General features: G+C 38.0%; 2 protein-coding genes across 3 annotated transcripts in view; both read left to right on the forward strand.

Moving 5' to 3' along the window:
• filip1a (filamin A interacting protein 1a) overlaps window positions 1–9,219 on the forward strand; it is a 23,923-nt gene extending 14,704 nt beyond the window's left edge. For both annotated transcript variants that reach the window (XM_084096179.1, XM_084096180.1), the window contains exons 5-6: window positions 5–2,690; window positions 8,003–9,219. In XM_084096179.1, the coding sequence (XP_083952305.1) occupies window positions 5–2,690; window positions 8,003–8,212 (2,896 nt within the window). In that variant the 3' untranslated portion in view covers window positions 8,213–9,219. The remainder of the gene's footprint in view (window positions 1–4; window positions 2,691–8,002) is intronic.
• On the forward strand, window positions 9,213–20,106 carry tmem30aa (transmembrane protein 30Aa). Its single transcript, XM_084096181.1, has 7 exons — window positions 9,213–10,636; window positions 12,168–12,287; window positions 14,973–15,080; window positions 15,380–15,467; window positions 16,240–16,386; window positions 16,652–16,864; window positions 18,765–20,106. The coding sequence occupies exons 1-7, from the start codon at window positions 10,388–10,390 to the stop codon at window positions 18,956–18,958; spliced, it is 1,119 nt and encodes a 372-aa protein (XP_083952307.1). The 5' UTR covers window positions 9,213–10,387; the 3' UTR covers window positions 18,959–20,106.
• The last annotated feature ends 618 nt before the right edge of the window (window positions 20,107–20,724 follow it).

The raw sequence follows: 20,724 nt of genomic DNA on the forward strand, positions 1-20,724 counted from the left end.
CTAGGTTAAAGCGGTTGCTGAAACAAGAAAAAGCATACCAAATACGGAAGGAAAAAGAATTTTCTAAACGTATGCAAAGAATATCTGGAGAGCTGGTAAAGCTGAAGTCCTTTGCACTGATGATGGTTGATGAGCGAGAACTTCACTTGGAGAAAATTGACAAACAGAGCCACAAAATACAAGATCTTCTTCAAAAACTCCAGGGAAAGGAGAAGAATCTAAATGAGGCAGAGAGAAAAGCAAAGGAAGACAACCAAAAGATCATGGATCTTGAGGTTGAGCTGGAGCTAAGAACTTCTAAGTTCACAAAAGAGCAAGAGGAGATGTCTGCGAAACTGTCCGGCCAAGAGTCTCAACATCAGCAGCTTTCCCAGAAACAAATGGAATTGTCACACAAACTCAAGGAGCTTGAAGAGACGAACGAAGCTCTTCAGAAATCAGCAGAGGAGCTCCAGGCGTTGAGGGACAAGATCAGAAAGGGCGAGTGTGGCAACTTGAATTTGATTGCAGAACTTGAGACTTTACGCAAAAGAATTCTAGAAATGGAGGGTAAAGATGAAGAGATCACCAAAACTGAGAGCAAGTGCAATGAGTTGAAGAAGATGCTTCTGGCTGAGGAGACTCACAATAAAGACCTGAGGCTAGAGGTGGAAAAACTGCAACAGAGAATGACACAGTTAGAAACACTAGAGATGACCTTCAATGTGGGCAGGACAGAATGTGGCCAGTTGCAGGCGGCTTTGGAAAAAGAGAAAAGCCTGACGAAAGAGCTAACAGATGAACTAGTGAGCGTTAAAATCCGTATGAAGGAGCTTGAGTCGTCCGAGCTGAAAATGGAAAAGGATGAATTGGATTTAAAAGAGGATCTTTTGAAACTCAAATCAGTTACTGTAATAATGGTTAATGAGCACAAGAACATGGCGGACAGAATTAGGTCCGAGGAAAAGATGAAAGATGAACTGAACCAACTCTATAAGGCAGAGCAGGAGAAAGTCATGGAGGTTACTGAGAGGTTAATAGAGGAGAGCAAGAAGCGTCTGAAGCTAAAATCAGAGATGGAGTTGAAGATAGCTGCTCTTGTAAAGGAGAGAGATGAAATAACGGGAAAGCTTTCCAAAGCAGAAGAAAAATGTAAAGATCTGAGCTCCAAGCATGGTATTATGAAGCACGGTACCATGAGCGAAGAAGAAAGGGAATCTGCTCAAAAGGGGAAAGAACTGCAGAGTGTCTCAAATGCACACGGAAAAGATGAGAATAAAGTTAAGGAGTTGACTTTGGAGGTTGAACGGTTGAAGAACCGTCTTCAGCAGCTTGAATCTATTGAGGGACACCTGATCAAACCAGAGAACGATTCGTTAGCAACTGAGAAAGAAAGGGTGCAATTTGTCCCACAGCAGGTGCATGAGATAAGAAGTCAAACTGCGTTGAGTAAGGCAATAGAGCGAGGAGAGGTTTGCTGTCAGGAGGCTGAACTGAGACATCGGTTCATGATGGAGGAGGCCAAATCCAGAGACCTTCAAGCAGATGTGCAAGCCCTGAAGGAGAAAATTCATGAGCTCATGAACAAAGAAGATGAGCTTTCCCAGCTGCAGGTCGATTACTCTGTTCTGCAACAGAGGTTTCTGGAAGAGGAGGACAAGAAAAAGAGCATAAGCACTGAAGTTTTAAACCTCACCAAAGAATTAGAGGTCACCAAGCGCTTCAGCCGAACTCTGCGGCCCATTACCAAAGGAAGCCGAATGATGGATGTTCCAGTGACATCGACTGGAATACAAACCGATTCGGTGGAAAATAGGACAGCTGACATTGACACTCCTGCTGCATTCATTAAGAAGTCTGTCCAAGAAGAGAACCGGATCATGAGTAGTCTTCAGCAGAGGAGCTTAAAGAAGCCGGCGCAGAGACCGACAGTCCGTGAACTCTACCCTCCAACGGTCAGTGACTTTACTGTGAAGAAGTCCTGGATTCCTTGGATGAGGAAGAAGGACAGCAGTGCTTCCGAAATGTCTTCGGATACCAGTGGGGAGGTTGCATCTTCTGAAGTCAACATGTCCCAAAAGCATAACCATCCATTGCACGCTCAGGTGATCCCAGATATTCACAACAACGAGGCAACTTTACAGATTTGCATTGCCAACTCAGAGGACTTGACCAAACAAGCTTCTGCCAAACCATCACAAGCAATTCAGACAAGCATCATTCCTACAAATGAACGAACCAAAGAGACAAAGAACCCAGAAAGAGTTCGATCTCCAATGACCTTTGCAACCATCTCAAGAGTAAAGAGTGCAGAGATCATGAGGTCTCCCTCTATGGACAAATCACCCGTATCCACTGCATCCAACAGCAGCTCCCAGGAGCACGTGGACATGATAACAGGCCGAGCTGTGTTTAAGGAGACTCCTGAGAAACGCATGGTCCCCACACCCATCAAGAAGTCAAATGCTAATGTCATTTCCACAGAAGACAGTAAGATTCACATTCACTCAGGAGCACAGTTTAAGAAGACCAACGATCATGGCTCAGCTTTCATGGTCAAATCTATTTCCGTATCATCCGAGAGTAAGGAGGTTTCTACTGGAACTGTGCTACGCTCGCCACACAATGTGACTGCCAGCAAATCAACATCCAACAAAGCCATCTCCATCACGCAGGTCACTAAAGCACCAGCCAGACCTACACTCTCAGTGGTGAGTGTCTAATATAATATATGCAGGAATATGGCAAAACAATAAGCCAAGAAAGACCTTATTCAGGGTTGACATATTTTGCACGTGCTAAAATAAAATCGGTCTGTGCGATGACTATATTTACCACTGTAGCACGCGTGCACGACAGAGCTTGTTTGTGTGAAGAGAGAATTTGTTTTGTGCATGTGTGAGGTTAAGCTAGGGCTGCATGATTGACTGAAATTAAACCAAAATCGCAATTTGGCATAGTGAGGTTATGAAATTGCTAAATCTTTTTAAATAAATAGATATATGTGCAGGTGAAGCACAGCACTGTTCATAGCGGATCGATCGGAGTCATTTACAGTATGACGTGCATTTGAAAAAGCAAGGCGTCAAACATCTTTTCAAACTTGTAATGAGAAGTGTTTACAAACCTGTTGTCCAACAGAAGAGAACATTGAATAGAGTGTTTGAAATAACTGGTAACACTTTATTTTACAGTGTCCCTGTTACATATGTTACATGTATGTTACCATAGTAATAACAGTAAATTATGCATAATTACATGCAACTAACCCTCAACCAAACCCTAAACCTACCTAACCCTATAGTAAGTACATGTAGTTAATTAAAATTACTTCTATAATTACACTGTAACAGTGACACCTTAAAATAAAGTGTAACCAAATAACTTACTTTTGTGATCTGATGTGCTTCAGATCACAGAATGAGGCAGAAATTATATTATTTTACACTATTCTGTATAGTGATAAAGGCTATGTCGATTAGCTTTGCATTATAAATATACATGTTTCATCAGTCAAAACGTCTCTATGTGTTACAGCGAAAGCTGGATGCCTTAGTTTGTCCACATAAGAGATATCCTGGATCATCAGAAGATTTATTACTCCCACGAGTCTCACTTGTGGACTTTCTGTGTGAGGGCGCCCTCTGGCTACACTGTTAGCAATTGATGTAATTTTTACAATAAAATTTACAACAACATATTGTATTCATGTTTTTATTGTAAATACAAATGCATGATGGGAAATTTATGGACAGTCCTGTAATTTTGTTGTAACTACACTGTAGAAGCATTATTTTACAGCCACCGCATAGCATTGTGGGATTGCTGCGATTTGAATTTTGAAATTGCGCGGTACCGCGGTGGCCAACGGCACCAGAATCAAACACTTTTGGAAGAAGCAGCTTTTGGAAGGAACACATCTCAGGTATGAAACGTTAACATGAAATCTATTTTTATAAGTCTATGGATATATTAATACCGGTCATATGAGTGGTGATTGTTTCGTTTGGTTTTATTTCAGTGACATTAGCTTCTGTGACGTTCGCCCCGACTTGACTCGCTCACTCCTGGTAAAACAACACCATGAACTGACCGCGGTGAAGTGGCGTCTTCTTACTCAACCCATACGGAAAAAAGTTACCACATGCAGCTACAAGGTACGAGATATTCACAATTTTTCGCTTGGTATATTTCAGTAACATTAGCTAGAGTAATGTTAGATATAACGTTAGCTCAACTCGCCCCGCTCACTCCCGGGTAACGACGTTATAAACCTGAACCGACCGCGGTGAAGCGGCGTCTTCTTTAAGTTACTCAATCCATAAAGAAAATGGTAACGTTACCACATGCAGATACACGGCACTATTTTCAATGGAAAAACAAACATGGTGAGTAGAATCGAGTAGAGCTGAGCTTGTAACGTAGCCTAACGTTAATGGAAAACAACCACCACAATGACGATAGCTCAAATAACGTTAGCCCAGACTGTTAAAAATAAGCATTAACGTTAGCCCGATCAGTTAGCTCAGGTTATTATTGCATTGATTACACGTGCTACTGGACAGGCTGTCGTAACATTATTAGGACTTCTGCTTTGCTGTCTTGTAATCGGGGGTCTTGAAGCCGTGGTTTGCACACTAGCATAAACGAAGTTTGTAGATTTTACGGTCACTGAATAAACACAAGCAAATTTTAGTTGAAATATGGGTTTTAATTAAACGACAATGCTGGTATCTTTAATTATGTGAGTCAGCTATAACTGTCAGATAAGCTGAATATAGCATCTGGTATGCTCATATGTTATAACATTACTTTGTGCTTGGCAAACCAGGTTGGAAGAGCAGTCATGTAACTGTCTGTATCTAAAATAAACTGCGCGTGCGCAACTAAATCCAACCAGCATCGTCATAAAATTATTATTTTTTCCGGAGCCTGGGTTCTGTTGAAAAGCTTTCAATGCTCTCTTTGTCTTCAGAAAAGGCAGCAAATTATCAGTAGTATTAAAATTAAGTTAACCATTGTGTTTGTCTCAAATTACATGTGGCTGCCTGGCAGACTATATGGACTAAAATAATAATCGATTTTTTATTTGGTATTTGTGTAATTGGTAATACATTTGGTAATGTTTACGTTTTTTATTCCCTAGCCTAGCCCTCTGCCACAGCTGCTGATATCCAGAGAGAGAGAGAGAGAGAGACATATCCAGCACACCTTGCTAAATTGTGCAAGGTATATTCTTCCATTATTTTATAGAGTAGTTCACTTTTAAATGAAAATTACCCCATGATTTACTCACCTTTTATTATCATATTGTGTTAATGCATTTCAGAAGAGACACTAATAGCAACAAGTGTTCATAGAAGGAACAGTTGTGATGGGGCCCAAATCAGTCTTTTGAATGGAGTGGCTGAAACCTTCGCTGCTTACTATGTGTTCAACATGCAGTATCCTAAAGACGCCTCAGGGACTTTATACAAAGGTATGTTTAAACTGTTTACACACTAATAAAGAAAATGAGGTAACACTTTACGGTAAGGGTACATTAATTATCATGAATTCATGTATAAATTCATGCATGAATTACGCATTCATTCATGCATTAATATCTCATGAATCATCAGGAAATAACACAAGTTCAACGTTTTTCATTCATGACTTCATGAGTGAACAACACCTTAATAAAAAAATTTACTAAGATGAGTATATCATCATGAATTATGATTTATTACGCATGATCGTGATGCTTTTCTTTGTTCACAGTTATGCGACCATTAGCACATTGTTCATCAGTGTTTCTAAGGACCAAAGAAAACACTGTGAACAAAGAAAACATCATGATCATGCGTAATAAATCATAATTCATGATGATTTACCCATCTTAGTTATTGTTTTAATTAAGGTGTTGTTCACCCATGAAGTCATGAATGAAAACGTTGAACTCGTGTTAGTTCCTGATGATTCATGAGATATGAATGCATAATTCATGCATGAATTTATACATGAATTCATGATAATTCATGTCCCCTTACTGTAAAGTGAATCCATCATTCTCATATGTAACGTCTCATGAATTATTACCTTATTACCAGTATTGTTAGGTTCTATGATATATTCTATGCAATGATGTCAATAGATAGGTTTCCATCCAATTAAAACATAACTTTTAAACGCATTCGTAAAAATTTGGCAAAAAAACCCTCTAATTGGAGAGCATTTCAATCAACTCTGTTATGCGAATTATAAATGGTCACGCACCTAGGAGTCGTGAACAGCTGTGGGATCAAAACGTAAGGTTGACAGGGCAACTTGAAACACCTGATATAATTGCAAAAAATGCAAATTTGTCAATCCACATTAGAATATTTTATGTGAATTTTAACCGTTTCCAGTCAGGTTTTCTTTTTCAAATGGTTAAAATGTGCATTAAAAAGTTGGATGGAGACCCAGCTACTGTTGTTAAGTGTCTGTTCTATAGTAGAGTTGGTTTTCCCCTGCAGGACATAATTTGTGTAAACAGAAGAGACTGACGGACAACAGTTTAACATTACAACTTTCATTAATTCATTAAATTAAATTGTATGGTTAAAGTTGTTAATGTTAAATAAATACATCAAAGTCATTTTATTTTATGAGCAAGTAGGTTACTTATGTTTTTTACACAGTATTTGTCATTATTTAACAGATATGAAAACTTAAACTTTTTTCCTCTCTCTCAGTTTTCAGAGCTTTTTGTGGAATCCACTCCCAGACGGGCAGTAAAGCCGAGAAGAGACACAGGCTCAACGCACCTGTTTGCACCCTCCTAAGAAAACTGGACTTTGAGTTGATGGGATAGTAACATGAACAACTTCCCCTATGCAGTTCAAGTCTGGCTGGACACCTTTGTTCCATATCATCGTGTTCCCCCTGACGATAGGCTGCCTGGACGTCTGGAAGTGAGCTTCTTCATTAAAGGGATACTCCACTTTTTTGGAAATAGGCTCATTTTACAACTCCCCCAGAGTTAAACAGTTGAGTTTTACCGTTTTCGAATCCATTCAGCCGATCTCCGGGTCTTTAGAAGAATGTCAGAGTTTTTGGTCCCATTGACTTCCATAGTATATATTTTTTCCTACTATGGAAGTCAATGGGACCAAAAACTGTCTGGTTACTGACATTCTTCTTGGTCCCATTGACTTCCATAGTAGGAAAAAATATATACTATGGAAGTCAATGGGACCAAAAACTCTGACATTCTTCTAAAGACCCGGAGATCGGCTGAATGGATTCGAAAACGGTAAAACTCAACTGTTTAACTCTGGGGGAGTTGTAAAATGAGCCTATTTCCAAAAAAAGTGGAGTATCCCTTTAAAAGTAAAATTTTGTTTGTGTGTGATAAAGTGGATACTTTTGTAATATGTATTTTTGCACAGTTTGTTAATAAAAAAAAAGAAAATATACCATTGTTGTGTTTTTAATTGGCCAATACGGAAAATGACAGCTTTTTACTTGTAATATTTATACTTGTAATGTTTTACAGTATATTGATTTGTCCTGTGAAATTACAGGAAATTCCTGGCTACTGAGTTGCCGTAAATATAACATTTTGCTGTAATATTTACAGTATTCTATCCTGTGAAATTACAGGAAATTCCTGGCAAATACCCGTAAATTTACATGATTATTGTAATTAATTACAGTAGGGATGTTGTATTAAGTATTACAATAACAGTCCTGTATACTGTTCACAGTAAATTTACGGCAACTATTAGCCAGGAATTTCCTGTAAAATTACAAGAAATTTCTAACAGTGTACGAGTGTGAATGAAACAGACATTACATTACGTGTTTACTCAGTAATTCTCTCAAAACCCTATTTTGGATTGAAAAATAGGAAAGAAAGAATTGTTTCTCCAGTGTAGAGAAGTGTGCAGTAGTTGTTGTCTCTCCCAGTGGATGCATATGATTTCCTGACAAAAATGAAGAAATTAAGTCACAGATATTTTGATTAATTCATGCTTCTTCTGTCTCTGTTACTCAACAGCAGCCTGTCATGGATGCCCCGTCAGCACGGTCAGGGTTCAGTCGGATTCCAATGTCTCGGGGGATGAAAACGGGGAAAGCTGTGCTTGGAGCTTTGGGAATCACCACAGGAGTTAAAGTGGAAGCAAATGCAGAGAACCAGGCCATGAACATTGACCTTAAAAAATCCACTGTCAGTAATGGAGCGTTGCAGGGTGGAGGGAAAGGCTGAGGGCACTGAACAAATAATAAACACGTTTAAATTTAAGTCCACTGCCAAAAAAAATAATTATTTTCAATTACCAGTTTCTGCAATTGGTACGTGTTGCAGAGATGCAAAGGAGGACACTGATTTTTCTTGCCCTCCATCTAGGGAAGGAGCCATGTTTGCCAAAATGTTAGCCTTTACTGCAGGACAATGGAGCGCTGCAGTGATGATATACGTAGGCCAACCTGGAAGTTGTATCAGCACCTTACAAAAACAAAATAAGACTCCATTGGCTTACTTACTTACTTACTAATTGGATTACTACAGAAAATAAGCTCTGTGACCAACAAAAGTTTATAATACCTGCATGTTTTTTGTAGTGACCAGGTGAGTTTACCTGTTTGGCGTGATGACATTTAATGTGCCTGACAACCTCTATCGTCCCATTAGACACTTTTTAGCAACCGCCTATTAAAGTAAAGGTACAAGCTTTAAAAAAACTACTGATGTATTTTATATTGTAGATCATATCTTGAGCTTGTGTTCACCACAGACATTATTTCAGGCATTTAACAAAAAACCCATTGACTGTAGGACGATGGATCCGGAAGTGCTATAATGCTAACTTGTTTTTGGGTTGTGCCCACAAAAATATGTATGTATCATCCCTGCAGCGCTATATATCCTGTAGGGGAAGTCAGTGTTTGGTCTTCTGATGAAAATAATCTTTTGCAAGCTACTTGCTGTATAAATTGCAAATGCAATATTATAATAATAGTTTTACCAGTGTCTTTTTTTTTTGGAGGCTCATAAATGCATTGACAGGACAGTCACTAGTGAAATGTTTGGGACTTTACACAGTCAGCCAATAAGTGCGGGAAGTTCATATTTTCGAGTTTGGAAGTCGTGTTTATGAAATCAGGTGCGTTCAAGTAACTTTCGTCAGAGCAAGATGGCGGTGTACTTTATTTTAATTAACTACACAAAAATACAGCAAGTTTTTTTTTTTTTTTTTTTTACCTCTACTTCAGGAAATGAAGAACAAAGAATGTGCATTAGGTGTGTTTTGCTTTTTTATGTTTTTAATTAATTTATGAAGCCACTGTAGATTTAATTGTTTCATATAATGTTGTTATATTACAATGCTATCATATTTTGTGTAGGCAATTATCATCTTTTGTTGTAAATAAAAAAAAGCCTGACAATATCACTGCTAAATAAGTATTGTGATATTCTGCCATGTTTCTCACCGACACGCCCCCAACTGGTAAACTCAGGGCTTAAAGTTTCCCACTGGTATTTATGACTTTGCGGTGGCGTTCTTGTACGTTCAACTTGTAAATACGATCTTATGACTTGATCAAACCATGAGTGCTCATCATGAGCAAAGATGGCAGCGTGTAGTCATGTATGCTAACAGACAAGCTATCGCTTCTCTTCAGGTATTAGACCTCTTTGCTCGCAACAGATTGAAAGAATACCTATCCAATAAAAAATCAAATGAAATAAAACTGTTATCAAATGAAAACGTGTGATATCTGCTAAACTATGTATTTTAATAGTGTTGTTTATGATTTTAATAGTGTATACTTTTAGCATTATCTGGTATGTTTATATCAGACCAAGCACTTTCTGTCTGTAATGTTGTTGTGAATTGAAATGCATTGATAAGCGTTTCACCAAAAAGCACATCTGTAATGGAAGACATTTTTATTAAGTAAAAATGTTTTGATATGATATGATCAGATATGCCATATATTTATTTCTTTCCACTTACTAGAAGTGAATGAAACACTGAATAAGAAAAAAAAGCATAGGCTATGTTTAAAAAAAATTCAATTCTTATTATTAGAATGTTAATGCTGATTAAAATGTATCTGGATAAGACGATTGTTATTACTGTATTTCAAAAATGAGAAAGATAATATTTTGGTAAACTGAGAGGAGGGGTGTGGTTTGATGACGTCACGACGGTACTCTCCGTCTATTGGCTGCTGTACTTCCTTGTTTACCGTCTTGTCCGTGTTCAATAAGCGCTAATGGAAATAATCAACATTGTTGTGTAATGGCGCGTTCACTGTTTGATCAACACAAGTGACAGCAGCGATATAATACACACAACTGTCCAGCAAGGCAAAATATTTGAGGTTATCGTGTAGTGCGCTCGCTATCCGCTCGTCTTTATCGGATTAAAGAGCGATGATGGCGTCCAGCTATAACGCAAAGGATGAGGACGGTCTCCATCCGGGATCGGTGGGCTCCGGGGGTCCGGGGTCCGTCAAGAGCAAGAAGCCCGATAACACGGCCTTTAAACAGCAGCGTTTGCCCGCCTGGCAGCCCATCCTGACCGCGGGCACCGTCCTGCCAGCCTTCTTCATGATCGGACTCATCTTCATCCCCATCGGCATCGGACTCTTCGTCACCTCTAACAACATCAAAGAGTTCGAGGTGCGTAACGTCACCATAGTAACATCATGTTGATTAAAGAGGTTTATTAATGGTGCGTTTTAAGTCATCTCGCAAAGATCGTATTTACGAGTTGAACACACATGAACGCCACCACTATGTCGTAAATACGAGTGGGAAGCTCGGGATTTTCTTTAAGCCCGACGAGTTGGGGGCGTGTAAGAGAAACATGGTGGAATAATACAACGATGACATTAAATCTTTACTAATTAAATAATTAAATCAATGTCATATGTAACCATGAAGTTTGCAGTGGCTTCATAAATTAATCAAAAACATAAAAAACATCTGATGCACATTTCTTTATTCTTCATTTTCTAGAACTAGAGTTTAAGAACCTTGCTATTCTTGTGTAATTAATTAAGAGAAAGCACACCGCCATCTTACTCCGACGAAAGTGACTTGAATGCACAGATCTGCCGTCGTAAACACGACTTCCCACCTTCCCTGGAGGACTTGAACGCACCATTATAAGGCTCTGTATTAGGGCTGCACAATTAATCGAATTTCTAATCGCGATTACGATTATGGATGCCACGATTACGTAATCGTCCAAAGCCGCGATTACAAAAAAAAAAAAAAAAAAATCCACTCTGCGTGCATTTAGAGCATGTAATGAGAGGCAAATCACAACTACTTCAGAAAACCCAGCACAATTGGAATTTACTACCAGGGAGCGACGTATGTGTACGCTGAAATAAAGTCTTTCACCTCAGAAAAACGAACGTTCCTGTCCTGTCAGCCGTTATAGGCTACTGTGCTCGTAGCGCACACTCTTCAATTGCACGCGCAAATGCGGCGACGCGCGCTGTGTATAAAGTGCAAAGGAAACTACGAGCATGCAACGTTGTAAATTGGTAAGTCACAAAATAAAAGTAAAATACCAATAAATCACGTTACTGGTACGTCGTGTGTGAGCTGAGAAGGATTTGCATACAGGGATGATTTTCATTCTATTCGCCAGGAGCAGTTTTCATGTTTCATTAACAGTTCTTGTTAGTATTGTGTATCACCATGGTAACTGTCGTTTTAATATTAACCCCCAAATGCCACTTTATTTTCACAATTTTTTTTTTATATATATATATATATATAAATGACTGTGGTGGCTCATACCAACATTGTATTTACAAAAGCTAGTTTGGGACTGCTATTTCATAGCTGTAGCATAGGCCTAATGTTTATTTCTTAGTAGTCTTTACTATTAGTCATATTCTTACAATTTATGTGTATGTTAAGTAAAGGGGGACAGTGTGTGTGTTCACAATTTTTAAGTAAACATATATAATAATATGCCTATATATATATATATATATATATATATATATATATATATATATATATATATATATATATATATTCAATGTAAATTGTGATAATCGTAATTAATAATCGCAATTACAATTTCAAGGGAATAATCGACAATTATGATTTTTATCATAATCGTGCAGCCCTACTCTGTATATTTGATGTTGTCAGGTATCAGAGTTGTTTTGTGTTGGTTCTGTTGTAGATCGACTACACTGGTGTCGACATGTCCAGTCCGTGTTATAACTGCGCTCAGAACTACAGCTGGAACAGCACTAGTGTGTGTACCTGCTCGGTGCCCTTCACCCTGGACCAGCACTTTGACGTAAATACCTTCTTCATCTCTCATCCCTCATCCTAACACTTAGGAGAAAGATAGCAAAGCCTTAAAAGGGATAGTTCACCCTAAAATGAAAATGATCCCATGATTCACTCACCCTCAAGCCATCCTAGGTGTATATGACTTTCTTCTTTCATCCGAACACAATCAGAGTTATATTAAACAATATCCTGGCTCTTCCCATCTTTATAACGGGAGTGAATGGTACCTTGCTTTTTTTTAAAGCCCAAAAAAGCACATCCATCCATCATAAAAGTAATCCATACGATACCAGGGGTTAATAAAGGCCTTCTGAAGCGAAGCCATGCGTTTTTGTAAGAAAGATAACTATAATCACTGGCTTCCAGAAACAGCCGTACACGAGTCTAGTTCCAGCTGAAGAGTGACCTCTGACCCGACATATTGACGAATGCGCAGAGGATCGAGCAAAACAAAACACCGGTCAAGAATTAGAAGTCTAAAACAAGAATTTTGAAAAAGAGAATTTGTTTAAACCGTGAGAGGGGTCAAAGCTTACGCTACTCCTACGCCATGCGTCGGGTCAGAGGTCACTCTTCCGCTGGAACTAGACTCATGTACGTACCCCCCCCCCCCCCCCCACAACAAAAAAATGCATCGCTTCGCTTCAGAAAGCCTTATGGATTACTTTTATGATGGATGGATGCACTTTTTTGGGCATCAAAATCTAAATTACCATTCACTTGCATTATTAAACTGGGAAGAGCCAGGATATTGCTTAATATAACTCCGACTGTGTTTGGCTGAAAGAAGAAAGTCATATACACGTAGGATGGCTTGAGTGTGTGTACATCATGGATGAACTAACTAACCCTTTAAACACTTCCTGAATAACTTTGGGTACATGAAGATCAGATCTCTATAGAAGCTTGTTTCCGCAGATAATACAAAAGAAGAAAAAATAAAAAAGGTATTGCGACTTTTTATCTCACAATTCTATTTTTCTTACAATTGCGATTTTATAAAGATCTATTTAAGGGAAAGTCATAATTGTGAGATGGAAAGCAACTGTGAATTTCTAACCTGCATAACTTGTTTATAAACTCTAGGGACGCACCGATATGAACATTTTGGCAGATACAGAATATCAATAATTCTTTATATTTGAAAGCCTATATATTGGCCAATAAATCTAAATCCAAAATTTTATATCATTTTGAGAGCCTGATTACAATAAACAGACGTCTCACCTTTAAAAGCCATATCCCAAACACTTCAACATAAATCAAACATATACATTACAATAGCCTCGTTTGAACCAAATTCTATTGCCCTACAAATTAATGAAATAATGCCTAAATAGTGCAAACAAGTCATTGGCCAACATTACTTGCGTATAAAGAATCACAATGCCTGTGCCATGGATAAATAAAATGGAATCGCCTCTGCATGGACAATAACAAAATGATTTTAATTAAACCATATTGTTGATGAAAATGAAACAAGAAAAATGTAAAGTTTTAGTTATTTTAATAATGCATCAAAGTTTTTGAAAAAGAAACATATTTAATATAACTGTTTCAAATAACAGAATTGCAATATTTTAATACAATAGTGTTCTCTTTATAATGTTATGTATATGACGGTTATAGTTGATAGTTATTAATGAGCTGTGTGCACTAAAGCTGAAGAGCACTGGAAAACTGAAGCGCTTTGTTAGCGGGTTAATTAACTCAACCAAACGCATCCTAGATTATTCAGATATTTATGCAACATAAACAGTCCCAGCATTGCATACACTGAAGCTAAAGATTATCACCATCCAATCATATTAAAGCCATTTAAAACCATCATGGCGAACAGTGCGGATCTGAAGTGTCCAATATTTATCGCCATTAATATATCGGCCTAATTTTCCTTTCCAGTCGATGACTATGGAAACAAGCTTCCATATATCTCAATGCAAGAGCTATAACTAGATGAAGAACTATATTTTACAAATAACTAAAAAATCCAGAAGGAATGTCTTTGACTTCAGTTTCTGGTTTGACCAACTTGAGCAGAAATAACTTTAACCAAACGCTTCCTTTGACTGTGGATCAGTCCAGTTTGGCCTGGAGGAATTTTGGCTTGTATTTAAGCCAATTTCTAATATGTTAGGATTGAATAAGCGCTTTGCCTCGCCCATTCCGAAACATTACATTTCTGCTCATTTCAGTGATGGCAAACCATCCTGGTTCATAACTACCAACTCTTGAACTCTTTATACTTCCACCACTGTGCTTTACAGTTCATGTGAGGTTCTCTTATGCTCATAAAAGTATTATTAGAAAATATTTTATTTGATATATCAACCCAAATTTGCTGCATACCTAAAATCCATACTGTTGGAACAGAGGCGGTTCATTTATAGTTGGATATATTTATCTGTAGGCCCATTAATTACTCTGTGAGTGTCTGTGAACTGTATGGTGGTGAAGTACATCGCCTAAAGTGGCATTAGTTCTCATGTATTATGCATTTTAGAGGACATCTTATTGATCGTACCTTTGAATAGTTTAAAATAGAATAGTTTCCCGCTCCTAAAACAACAGGTTTCAGATCAATCACGTATAAAATGCCTGTGAATAACATTAAAATAGCCCTCGAACAAAAGATTTTGTGGTTTGCCACTGGATGGTTTTATATCCTCTGACATTTTTTCTTTTGTAGAGTAATGTTTTCATGTACTATGGACTCTCCAACTTCTATCAAAACCATAGACGTTATGTGAAGTCAAGAGACGACAGTCAGCTGAACGGAGATAAAAGCTCTTTGCTGGTAAGTGATCTGATAAAACAGGAGGAAAGGATTTCCTGGCATTTAGCCTAGTTTTAAACACACTTAATTTTGTTGTTTATAAAGATACAGTTCTGCTGAACTTCATGAATGTGCATTTAATGAAAGGTCCAATATGTTATGTCTTTATTTGCTTTTAGTTTCGTATTAAACAGCCTTGATGCCAGACATGACAAGCGAATGGCTAATAATTTGAAACTTTCATGGAATGAAAGATAGGTCTATGCTATACTTCACATTTCAAGACATTGTTTTTAAGTGTTCAAGTCTTTGTTCTGCAGAACCCAAGTAAAGAGTGTGAACCGTACCGAACAAGCGAGAAGAAGCCGATTGCTCCCTGCGGTGCCATTGCTAACAGTCTCTTCAATGGTAAGACACATATGTGCGAGGTCAGTGACCAGTGACAAGCTTACGGCTCAGACATACACACTTGTACATGTAGTTATAACACAGTGTGTACAAATGTGCAAACTGTTGATATTAAAAAGATATTTAGCCAGAGATTTGATATGTATTGCATACATTTTGGCTCTTTATGCCCATGATGCTGATTTCTCTTTAAAATATGTGACCCTGGATCACAAAACCAGTCACATGTGGCACGGGTATATCTGTGGCAATAGCCAACAATACATTGAATGGGTCAAAATGATCGATTTTTCTTTTATGCCAAAAATCATTAGGATATTAAGTAAAGATCATGTTCCATGAAGATATTTTGTAAGTTTCCTACTGTAAATATATAAAACATTTATTTTTGTGAGTGAATGCAGCACAATCGCCAACATAAATGAACAACTTTAAAGGTGATTTTCTCAATGTTCAGATTTTTTTGCATCCTCAGATTCCAGATTTTCAAATAATTGTATCTCAGCCAAATATTGTACTATCATAACAAACCATACATCAATGGAAAGCTTATTTAATCAGCTTTCAGATGATGCATACATCTCAATTTCAAATAATTGACTCATGTGACTGGTTTTGTGGTCCAGGGTCACATATTTGATTTTACTGATACCTGTAGCCTTGCACCATGTGAATATGAGCCCCAAAATAAATATTCACTGCTTACACAAGCTGCGTGAAACAGACCTGAGGTCATTCTGACCACTTTCTGTAATTCATTTGATATTTGTAGATACTTTGGAGCTGTTTTACATCCATCCGAACGGAAGCCGAATAGCTATTCATCTGGTGAAGACAGGCATTGCTTGGTGGACTGACAAACATGTGAAGTTCAGAAACCCAGGAGGAAGCAACAGCAACCTCTCCGTTGTGTTCCAAGGTACATAAAGCCCAACCCTGTAAAGCCTACAGCATGATCAAAAGTTTGCTGAAAAACCTGTTGCACACAATCTACTCTTACACACAATCTTCCTCTGATGGATAGTTAGACTTTTTCAGCAAGTGAAAGGTCTTTTAGTAGAATTGTACAAACTCCTCCTTGTAATGTTGGTATAAGTGCTAAAAAGTTATTGCATTGTAAAATGGCCTCTATGTTTTTAAAGTTTCGCTGTATTATTGCTAACCAGCGTTATTTGTCCTCACAGAGACAAGCAAACCCGTCAACTGGCGCAAACCTGTTTATGAGCTGGACCCGACTGATCCTGAGAACAACGGTTTCATCAATGAGGATTTCATCGTGTGGATGAGAACCGCTGCTCTCCCCACCTTCAGAAAACTGTACCGCATCATTCAGAAGAAGAAGGACAACATGACCCCGACGTTACCGCCTGGAAACTACAGCCTGGAAGTCACCTACAGTATCCTTCAGAAAATACCATTTCAGTCTTTCTACTTCCAATTTCTCATTTTTCATTTTTCACCAGGTGGAAACAGGGTCTGTGAGATTAGCAGTCTATATCCAGCATTTGCATTCATAATTTGAAGGTAGGGTAGGCAATTTCAGAGAGGTTAGCAATAGCAAGTTAGCTTTGAAAGCATGAGATCCCACCCTCCCTTCAGAGCAGAGCCCCATCTCCTCCGAAACACATGAACACAAACAGCAGATTCTGCAAAGCATCACGAGAGACGGCGTTAAAAGCACATAACACCACAATAATAATGAACTAACTTCCAGAGCTCGCTCTTGTACCACCTGACTGCTGCAGATTCATTTCGCCGTTGATAGTGTTGACATAGAGTCACGGGTTTCGTAACGGTTACGACAAGGCATGAACGCAGCATCAGCTCGTTGTTTTGGTTCTGGAGGAACTGTAATAGGTGGCTGTTTGTTTTGGACCGAATGCAATGATTGGACAAATATTTTTTGGTCCTGAGACTTCCACAGAAGATATATATGTTTTAATATTTAGACCACGTCTATTATTGATTGCTGACAGGATGTGAAGAGAGTTTCAACCAGTATAACCAAAAATGTTTATAAAACACATTTCCTAGTTATTTATAACTTCACCATAAGAAATGTAAAAATGCAACAACTGTTAAGGCTAATGTTAATATACTTAAAGAGAAATCGAAGAACGAACTGGTGTGACGTCATTTCGAACTAAATCAGGCCAAAGCGCAGTTCTTTTGGAGTGTGTTTCACTTCGAACTCAGTTTGAGTTCAAAACGCCAAAGCGAACTCTTCTGGTAAACAGGCTGGTAAACATCTTCGAACTACCATTGGTCCATGGCGATGATGTAAGAGGTGGGTGTGGCTCTGAGGCTCCGCCTTCTTTCATGTAAAAATCTTCTCCAGTTCATTTCTTCTGTTCAGGCCATCGAAGGTCATGAACTAGTAGAAACTGAATTTGTAATTGTTATTCTGCAGCACATATTTAAGGGTGTGTTCACACTTTAGTCCGGTTTGCTTGGTTCATTTGAAAAACATTTAACACCGGCATTTTTAACACCAAACCCTCAAGATACCGAACCTAAAGGCATTGGGATACGTTCACAACCTGATTGGTCGGCTTTTATTACGTATATTTCACGACTGAACTTACCGAACATCCAAAACAATCCTACATATCGTAGCCTATATGATGACCAGCTGAGAACTCGTCCTTTTCAGGGTCTCATCTTGTGACATCATGTCCTGTTTTTGTTTCGTTTACATGTCTTTGGTCCGTGTTGCGTTCATATTTCATTTGAACTGCGCTAGAGTTCGTTTGGGTCTCGGTTCGCGTGTTTGGTGCGCACCAGGGTTCAGATGGCAGCCTTCACTCTTATTCAACTGAACCGCACTAACAGAGCAATCACACCAGGGTTTGTTTTACCAAACGTGTGAACACACCCTACGTGCCGCTCTCAGCAGTGTGGCCGTTTTGGGATGTTCGCTTACAGTAAACCACTGGTCAGTGGTCAGGTATTTTAAATGTCTTTTTACCACAAAGCGAAGAATGAAAAAGAAAAACTTCTAAAAGCCTTTAAAGTTTCTTCAGTAACACTTTACTTTACAGTGTCCTTGTTACATGTGTTGTATGTACTTACCATAGTAATAACAGTAATTTATGCATAATTACATGCAACTAACCCTCAACCAAATTCGAATCCCAACCCTATAGTAAGTACATGTAGTTGCTTAATATTACTCAGTACTTAAATATATAATAACACTGTAACAGTGACACCTTAAAATAAAGTGTAACCGTTTCTTCTATATGTAAGCAAATGCATGTTGAAGTACGGTAACGTTCTTTAATAACGTGACCCCAGATTACCCAGTGCGCAGCTTCGACGGCCGCAAGCGTATGATCCTCAGCACCATTTCCTGGATGGGAGGGAAGAACCCTTTCCTGGGGATCGCCTACATCACAGTGGGATCCGTGTGTTTCTTCCTGGGAGTGGTCCTGCTGATCATCCACCATAAATACGGCAACCGCAACAACAACGCGGACATTCCCAACTAAGCACGGATCAGCGCACTGACGTGAGACGCGTGAGGGAAGATGCTCCTGTACACACAGGTGCCAGACGGACTGCTTACAATGTTATTGTGTATGCACTGGCAGTTTGTAATGATCTGTTTTAAGCCTTTCTTTCATTCACACCAAAGCATTATCTTGGAAATCTTGATTCTGACACAGTTGATCTTTCTGCATTAAGTGTTTTGTGTTGAGGACAGTATGAAGGCACTGTGGAGTAACTGAAGGATGTGTAGTTGTACAGTAGGACTGTATTTGAGTGAATCCCACACAAACATGTCCAGGTCATATTTTGCCCAAAAGTCTAATGAAGAAGGTGTGGGTGGGGGGTGGGGGGTGGGGGGGGGGGGGGATCATATTTTGCAAGACAAAGCACTTTGTATTGACATTTTCATGGGACACATTTTCCCCTAAAAATTCGCCATGACATTTCACTTATTAGTTTGTTTGTAATTGTTATGTCATGATTTTAATTATATTCTCTATACAATAATACAGTGATTTTATTAAGATCAGCATAACTACAGGCAAATACAACAAATTCTACCATGGTGCATTATTTATTTATTTATTTATTATTTTTATGACCTTTTTTTGCATTACAATAATGAGAATTTGGGGAATTGTGCTTATTTGTCATGAATGTACTATATTGTCACAATGCAAAAAACATAAAAACATCTATCGGCCTAAAAATATGAACTTTTTTTTCTTTTGATTTTGAGGTTAAATATGACCAATCTTGACTGGCTTTGTGAAATTCATCCATTTGGATAATAATATAATATACTACAATGCTAATATGGTAAAATCAAAACAGTAATGGATTTTAATCAGTGATTTTTATACAAATTCAGTATTCATGATAAGATAGTTTGTCATGTGAATCAGCAAGAATTGTTGCACTGTGTTATTTGAGATGCTAAACTGTAATGCTCAATGCTAATGTGTTCAGTTTTTTAGTTTCTTCTCTGAAAAGCTTGTTCTCTGCAATGTGTATTTAAAAATGAAATGTGTGTGTTCAGCGGCTGCTATGAAATCCTGTATCCAGCTCAGTTCTGTGTGTATTGTTGGGCCAAAGTCATGCCATTTACTGAATGAGTTGTGTGATAATAAACAACAAATGCATGAGAGATGTGCTGTGCTGCTTTTCCTGCCTCGGTCCTGTAAGTCAAGTACTGAGTTACTGATTACATGTAATCAGATTCCAGAAATTAAGTAGATTATTATTATTTTTATTTTTTTAATACTCATAATCAGACTACAATTACTTTTTTTTATTGATTAAATGAATACATATTATTCACACAATGGCAGTAAACAATTCATAATTTATTGATTCTCTACAATTCTTTTTTTATGTTTCATAATGCTTATATACGTTCAGAAAGTCTTCTAGTTTTGTGAAATTGCACGCGCACACACACACACACACCAGCTACTAGTCAGGTGTCTGTAATTGCATGGAAAACTGAGAGACACAGCATTCACCACTGGATTTACAGAAATCATTTCACTTTTAAGCAGTGTTTTCACATCGCTGCATAATCAAATCAACTCTTGACGAACACATTATTACTCAGTAAGTAATTTAACCATATATTGCTATGTCTTTGGAAACATTTGTTATAATTTAATTATTTAAAAATGATTTATTTAACATTAATTTGGGAAATCCTGACAATGTGATGTTTAATGCACTTCATGTTGCTGATGACAAAGAATGGAATATATTTTCTTTCTCTTTGTAT

The sequence above is a fragment of the Abramis brama genome (assembly GCF_963993115.1).
Source record: "Abramis brama genome assembly, chromosome: 21".
Lineage (NCBI taxonomy): Eukaryota > Metazoa > Chordata > Actinopteri > Cypriniformes > Leuciscidae > Abramis > Abramis brama.